The sequence below is a fragment of the Chenopodium album genome, chromosome 27, assembly GCF_948465745.1.
Source record: "Chenopodium album chromosome 27, dcCheAlbu1.1, whole genome shotgun sequence".
Lineage (NCBI taxonomy): Eukaryota > Viridiplantae > Streptophyta > Magnoliopsida > Caryophyllales > Amaranthaceae > Chenopodium > Chenopodium album.
Genome location: NC_137860.1, coordinates 13,147,034 through 13,155,325, shown reverse-complemented (window position 1 = coordinate 13,155,325; position 8,292 = coordinate 13,147,034). Strand labels below are relative to the sequence as shown.

At 37.3% G+C, this 8,292-nt stretch overlaps 1 protein-coding gene across 1 annotated transcript; it reads right to left on the bottom strand.

The window, feature by feature from the left end:
* Positions 1 to 828: 828 nt before the first annotated feature.
* On the bottom strand, positions 829 to 3,126 carry LOC145619699 (protein FAR1-RELATED SEQUENCE 5-like). The gene is made up of 4 exons (XM_081674402.1): positions 2,469 to 3,126; positions 1,393 to 2,021; positions 922 to 1,302; positions 829 to 843 (listed from the first exon to the last, which is right to left on the bottom strand). The coding sequence occupies exons 1-4, from the start codon at positions 3,124 to 3,126 to the stop codon at positions 829 to 831; spliced, it is 1,683 nt and encodes a 560-aa protein (XP_081530528.1).
* Positions 3,127 to 8,292: the final 5,166 nt, after the last annotated feature.

The following is an 8,292-nucleotide window of genomic DNA, read 5'->3' as shown; positions in this document are numbered from 1 at the left end:
ACCCAAAGCCACAACAATAAAAGCTTAGGAAACTCAAGTAGCAACTCACCAGGTATCAGTAACAACTCAACATAATGTACATGCAGTGGTAAATTAAGATGTTTTAGTGGTACATTAGGATGTTTTAGTCGTACCCCCCCTTCTGCATCTCAATTATAAATAGATATGGATCACTTGATTACTCAGTTGTACCTGTAATTTTCGTAGTGGAACAAAAACTTAAACAGTAGTACCATTATTTAGAAGCTAAAGTTCATCAGAGAGTTACAAAATCCCACTGAAATGATGTTAGAGTTAGCTGACATGTAGGTAAGTTTACGACTTGACATCAGCTTAGCAAATTTTCTAAGGTCAGAATGCTTCATCCAAATGCTTACACTTGAACAAATGCTTCATCAGATGCTTACAACATTTATGCTACAAAAGAATATTAATCTACCAAATGAGATCATACATTTCAGGTGACTTTGCATACATTGTCCAAAAGTCCAAGACCCAAGATACAAATACATCCTTCTTGGTCCTCTGTGAGGAATGTGGCGGAGGAGTCACAGGAGGCTGCGGTCGGGGTAGTATGGGAACGTAGCCGCGTTGTGTTGATGCAGCTGACTGTTGAGATGTAGGGGTCTGGCAACCTCCTACAGGAATCTGACCATGAGGAAATTGATGATACGGATCGTAATAACCATGTCGAGGAGAAATTTAGGAGCCAAAGTACTGCTGACCTCTACCTTCAACTGTTGTAAAGTACCCAATTGATCCATCCCCATCCAACATTTGAATCCCACCAACATAGTGAGGAATGTATGGAACCATATGTTGCATATTTTATGCAGGAACACCCTGTTAGTTTAAAAGGAGATTAGAAAAAATACAGACATTATACAAACACTCTAAGTAACGAAATAAATAAACATGAACCTGCACTGGTGGAGGTAGGGTAACTTGGGATTTAGAACCATTCTTGTTGTTCTTCTTGTTCTTCCCCTGATTGTCCTTTGTTGTCTTCTCTTTCTTCGGTTTCTCAAGGCATGACTTGTACCTAGAATCCATGGGTCGATGTGCAGGCCTCTTTGGGATAGGAGGATCTCTCACATGAACAGCAGGAACTTCTTCACCTCCTTCGCAGCTCCCATGTCTTTGAGTGGAGGGGGTTGCTTGCTTTTTAGCACACACAGAAGAAGGTGTTCCCAACACACCTTCACCTTTCTTCTTCTTTGCAAGCATGGTAATCTTTTCCTCTACTTGCATTTCAATTAATTGCATAGCTTGCATCACAAGAGAAGTAGTTTCTAGATGAGCCTATGCTTTCGAACACAAAGGACCAAACCGCACCATTATTTTGTCATACCTACACACTTCTTCAGTTTTATCCGGGTCATGGTAGCATACCTTAACCCGAGTGTGTTTTCGTATCACGTCTTTTCTCCACCTACGAAGAATGTACTTGTCTGGTATTTCATAGAAGTTGTGCATCTCGAACACCTTAATGATATGGCGGCAAATAATCCCATGGCATTCAAAATATCGGCACTCACAAGATACATCCTTCGTTGACCTTTCAAACACAAGCTTATATTGTCTTTTCCTCTTTGACGGTATTTCTTTTTTGCTTTTTTTTGGCTTAAACCAAACTCGGTCCTCCACAAAATGCTCAGTTAAATTGTCTGACACATGTGTCCTATGAATCTCACTCACATACATAGTACGATTGCATTCACGCTGAACCTCCTTAAATTGGGCATCCGTGTAAATCTTCTGAAATATCAACTCAGCCGGAAAATCAGAGTATGTCTGACGCAAAAATCTGTCATTGTTGTCATCCGCCCTTTTCTCACTAAGGCATCTAACCTCCAAAGCATCACAATACCTCTCGACAAACTCAGACAGTAAAGTATGCATACTCAAATAACCATCAAAAAACCTGTGAATACTCTCAACCCGTTGAGTTGTTTTCATCCCAGCCCAAAACAAATGCTTCAAAAAAGCGGGAACCCACATATGACGTTCGTTATACAACCCTTTAGCAACAAAAATATATCATTCATAAGTTGAAGTGAGTAACAAAAACTAATTCCACCACACAGCAAATTATTAACTAACTCCATACTACCCTCTTACAACTAATATTATATTTCACAAACAAATACAAAGAAACACAATATGGTCTTACATTTGGCAAAAAAAAAAAAAAAAAAAAAAAATTAAGCATAAAGAAACACAAACAAACATATGCAGAGTGGGCAAGTGCTCCAGACCCTGTACATTAACAACATGAAACTGACCAGAACTTAAAATGATATAAATAGGGAAATGAAAATGATATTGTCTATTTTTGTAACAAAGTGTTTGCTCACTTTCAATTAGCACTCAATACTTCATTTAAAGTGATTATACTTTAACATACTAATGCATAAAGGACAGAAAGGCCACACACTAATGCATAAAAGAAATAAAAGGACACACACCTTCTAGCCATTCATCTCCTTCAACATCATGTTTCTTCATAACTTCGGGCCAATTAGCCTCAAACTCTTCAACATCAAGGCTATCATATATTACATTCTCAAGATCATCATGAAGTTGGGCGTAATCGGGATGCTTCCCGAGTTTCTTACCAAATTTTGAGGTTATGTGCCAAATGCACCATCGATGAGTGGTTCCTTTCATAGTCACCTTCAAAGCTTTCTTCATTGCCGGATCTTGATCCGTTAGAATACTAATTGGTCGCTTTTCACCCATACACCGCAACCAATTAGAGAACACCCACTCAAAAGTTTCCGCGGTCTCGCGGGAAACTAAAGCGCACCCAAACAAAATGGTTTGGCCGTGATGATTCACACCCACAAAATTACAAAAGGGAAGCTTATATTCGTTGGTCAAGTACGTCGAATCAAAACATACAACATCTCCAAACTCCTCATATGCGGCCCGGCTCCTAGCATCAACCCATAAAACATCTTGGAGCCTATTAGACTCATCGACACGATGAGTGTAAAAAAAATTCTCATTGTCATCCGTCATCCTCTTCAAGTAGGCAAACATTGCCTTTGCATCTCCTTCTTCAAAAATAATTCTCCTTTGCTTCGCTACTTCATCATGCAAATCTTTTTGGGTGAATTGCATCTCTTCCCTCCCATTTCATTGCCGGGCCATACAATTGTATATCTTTGCAACCGGAACACCCGCCTGGCCTTCCGATCATTAAACACTTGTTGAAGTATATGCGGGTTGTCCATCAAGAATTTCTTCCTAAACTTGGTGATGTTCTTGGACTTGCCCGGTGTAGGTGCGTGACCTTTATGCTCTAGCTCGACTTTATCAATTACCCAATCACCACCCTCGTTCACCTTTACATATAATTTGACCGGGCATTGAACTTTTTTACTCTTCCTTTTCACAAGAAGTTCCTCACTTATTTGTGAATCCGAGACAAAGGCGGGTCCGGTTTTCTTGCTCTTCCTACCGGGCATACCAAAACACTCACATGTCCATGTGACACTCTTCTTCTCCTTGGCATTAACACCTTTACCTACAAAGGTTCCACTTGATCGAACCACCCCAAAACCTTCTTGCTTCAATTTCCGTAATTCCGAAAGTATTCATCTATTTTTTTCCAACTATCAAATACCATTCCAACATTAGGAGGGGGAAGAGAAACCTCTACATTTGCAATCTCCTCAATCTCAAAACTAATGGCCACTGTACTCTTCCCTTTCGTAGGAGTCTTGTATGACTCTTCTCCAACATTTACCTATTCCACCAAATCAATAATCTATACATTAACACCAAACATCGAAGGATAATTCTACATTAATCCTTGCTGCACATATTGGTATGCTACATACTTAAAACAGCTACATACTTAAAGCATTGAATCCAATAAAAATCAAATATATGGAACAAATACAGAGTAATAAATAACTCAACTGTATATCTGTTACTGTCATTGTTTTGTATTCAATAAGAGTAAGACAAGAAAGCCCCTAAAGGCTCCAACTTATTGATAATTAGAGAATGGAGTTTGTTCTAATAATATATGATTACGCAAACACTTCATGTTGCTCGTATAATTGGGTTTCAGAAAGCTAATTGATTGATCCATGTCCTCATTTTATTCAAGCACAATTAATTGATCCATGTAAACAATTGTCATTTATTCGTGCTTAAATTATCTACTCCCTCATTCCCCTGTTCCTCTTAATAATGGTCACTCCCCTATTCCTCTTAATAATGTTAATGTTGATATAATTTAGGTTTTTCAAAAATTACCAATTAAATTATCAACAAACCCTAAAAATACAAATTAATGGGTTAACAATTACCTCCTTCAGCAATGCGTCTAAAGCTAACTCCAATTCATCTTCATCGGCTCTATCGTGCTCCAGTTGGTCTTCAATGGTAGCGTTGTTGTCGACATGGTCACCAAAAATGCGGCCTCTACCACCACCAAAAAGCTCATCACAGTCCTCCGTACGGTCTGTTGAAACGGGATCCTCCATCAATAGCATCTTCCTTGCCATTTTCGACCATGGAGTCTTGCGCGCCCTCTCTGAACTTACCTCCTCTCAAGCAAAAAAAATGGAGTAAAAATGGTAAACCAAGAAAAATGGGTTGACTGTGAAAAGTAAAAAAAAAAATGAGATGAATGGAGTCAGAGTCAAACAACTACAGAAATTTAGTATAAAGTAAAAAGAAATTTAGTATTACATTGTATTATACCATATACCCGTATACAAGCTTTTCCTTTTTTTTTTGCCTTAGCATCACTTTACACTGACAGTGGGTCCTACTCCGTTTTCCTCAAACCCCCGTTTTGTTTGAGATGCATTTGCTAATGCATCTCAAAACTTCATTTCTACTTTCTCGATGAGAGAGAAGGTAATATTCAAACGTTTTGTTTTCTTAGCAATCTACTAGATTAGTACACGTGCGTTGCACGAAAGTTGCTTAATAATTTTTCTATTTTATTTTTTTTAAATGGTTATTATTTAATGTTGCATCATAATGTAATATTTACTATGTTATCAAAAATATACTAAAATAATGGTTTGATTAAATATATTAATGTTGTATGAATGTATAATCATTAAGTTTATACGTTTAGAGTGGAAGCTAAATATATGTGTATTTACTATTAAAAAAAAAAGTTGTATTAATTTATTCAAAAAACTGTGTATAATTAGCTACTAATATAAATGTCTATTTAAGATTGTTATATAATAAAGAAAAAGTAGTGTGGAGTATATACATCAATATTGATGTCAAATTCAAGTTTCATACTTAATCGGTCCTAGTTTCTAGCTAGAAAAAAAAAATGATGACATCATATGTAAAATTTGGAGGGAAAATTTTTTATGAGAGTTTGACACGTAAGCACTTTAAGAAATTAATGACATCATCAAGGTTTTGTTTTAATAATAGTTAATAGATTAGAGGGTTTTAAGTTGATTTATGGGGTTAATTTGGTTTAAGGGAGTGTTTGGTATAAATATTATAAATGAAACGGAAAAGATTCAAAAAAGTGGGGGAAAGGGTATTAATAAACGTTACCTTTAATATATGTTTGGTATTCTAGTGGAATGGAAACAATTTGAATACATTGGGATTGAGTAAGGAAACGTATTTTGTTTCTATTAGTTTGTTAAGGGTAACAAATTGGGGGATTTTGTTACCCTTAGGAAAGGGTATTTGTAATTTTAAACACATACTAAACAACAAGAATTGGAAACGATTGATTGAATCTATTTCCTACATCTAAAATTACTATACCAAACACCCCCTAGTGTATTAGTTTATGATTTTTACAATATTAATGTTGGTAATTGTTTTGGGTGAATTACCTCGCCACGTGGTTCTATGAATATCGGACACATGTCCAACCATCACTGGTCCAAATCTGGCCAGTAGTACGATGACCCGTGGCGCCCCCACTATCAGGATAAGGAATTACGGCCTTCAGGCCCAAATTCCCATAAAACCGTCATAAATGCAGCCCAACGAATCTAGGTCACCTGACCTAGATAAGGGCATAATTCCCCACGACGGTATAAATAGGGAGAGATTCCCTCATTATGGGGACACATTCAATCATTTATTACCTCACACCTAATTTTCTCTCACATCAGAGAAAACACCATCATCGAGGATTAGATAGTGTCGTTGATCTACTAACCCTAATCAAATTAATTATTTATAACCTAAACTACCCTAATACGAGTATAGGGGTAAGTAAAGGGTCGAACCCAAAAGGACTAAGTGTATCAATCTATGCTAATTAGACTACTAGGAAAGCTTGTGAGATAGAGAGAGATTAAACTAAACACAACCTAGAGCAAATAACTAAAACTAGGGAAAGTGGAATCCAATTACATCAATGCATTCAACAACATCAAACAATTAAATGAAAATGACCTCGATTAGGAACAATCAACACATTTAACTCACTCTCGCGCAATTAAGTATGTTAATTATCTTACTAAACTAATTCACTCTCGTGCAACTAGTCTAGCAAAGGTATGGAAGAATTTAGGGCTCTCAACCAACTCACTCTCGCCCAATTGATTGAAAATACAATTAAGAACATAGAATCAATTAGCTAGAAAGATTCTAATCCATAAAAGCATCATCCATACACAATAATCAAGAAACAATTTCATACTAATCACAATCAATCATTCAATTTATTAACATAACCTTCATCCATTTCCCTAGAATAAAATTTAAGCTAACATAATGAACAAAAACATGAAAAACAAGGTAAAACAAGAATAAAAGCAAGAATCAACAACTAAACTAATTAATCTACTCAAAATAACAAATAAATAAGCAAAAACAATAATAAATGAAAGCAATAAAGGTGAGAGAAAGTTAAGAAGACTCATTGAATAAATGAGAAGAAAAATCCACAAATTGTATCTTCAACCTCTCAAAACTCCATGAAAAATCCAAGCTTTGTCTCTCTAAACTACTCCTAAAGTAGAGAGAGATAATCCTAATCTAACCCTAAGAGAGAGAAAATAAAAGAACTAAACTAATCTAATCTAGGGTAAAATGTTGATCAAAAGTTGTGAGAGAATAACCCCAAAGGAGGGTATTTATAATACAAGCTAAAAAAAAAAATTAATAAAAAGAAATAAAACTAATTAAATTAATAAAATAAAAATGAAATAAAAAAGAAAGTAAAAAGGAAAAAGAAATTAAAAAGAAAAGTAACAAACAAAACCCACGAAATGCCCAGATCAACCCATCTTCCCTTCTCTTTCATTTGGCTGTTCTGAACTTTAATCACCACCGCCTCACCATCATCAACGGTTATCAACGAACATCATCTTTGATCTGCAATCTCAACCGTTTGATCTCATTAAATATCATGTGCGAAGCTCGTGATATGGTTGAATATGAACCCAGAAATGCGCGCCCGCGAAGACATCTCGCATAGGTCGCGCAAAAGCTACTGCATACAATCTGTTTTGGACTCCGATGTGTGCGCCTTCTGACAGACCTGCGCGCCCGCGGTGGTCTGGGTTGCTGATTGTTGTTGTTGCGAGTGGAAACAGGGGAAGGGCGTGGGTCAGGTGGTTTGGTTAATTGAGGTTGGTGGTTGATTGGTGGCTGACGGAAGGTGCGGTTTATGTGTGGTGGTTGATTGGAGTTTTTTTGGTGGTTTATTAATGGCGATTTTGGCGGTGGCTGTGGAGGCTGTTGGGGTTTGCGTGGTGGTTCATTTTGAGCTGAGAGAGCAGGGGAGTTGCGTTTGTTGTTGGCAGTTGTTGTTATTGTTGTGGCTGGTGGTGTGAAGGCTGTAGTGGTTGTGTTCGCTGCTGGTTTGTGGTCGGTTTGTGTGGCTGACGGTGGTTCTGGGTGTGGGGTGATTGGTGAAAATTGCTGTTGGAAGCAGGGGAGAAGTGAGGTGCGTGGCTGATGGTGTTGTTGGTGTTGCGGGGTGAAGTGAGGGAGCAGAGGATTGTGTGGTGTAGGTTTAGAAATGATGTGGTGTAGGTTAAGCTGGCAGCAGTAGGTTGGTCAGGGGCAGCAGCTTGTGAATGATATTTGGCTCAATTCGAGATTTCGAACTTGATCCAAATTAAACTTGCAACTTGAGTATCGACCCGAACGCATGCACCTACAACCAAAAACAAACACGAGGGAGAAACAGGACAAAGACTAAAATAATAAAATAAAATAGGAAAAATAAAGTTAAATAAAATAAGCACTAGTAGAAAAATTGAAAAAGACAACGCTCATTGGCCACCGGTTTTTGTAAACCGGTGGCTTAATTAAGTGGCGGGA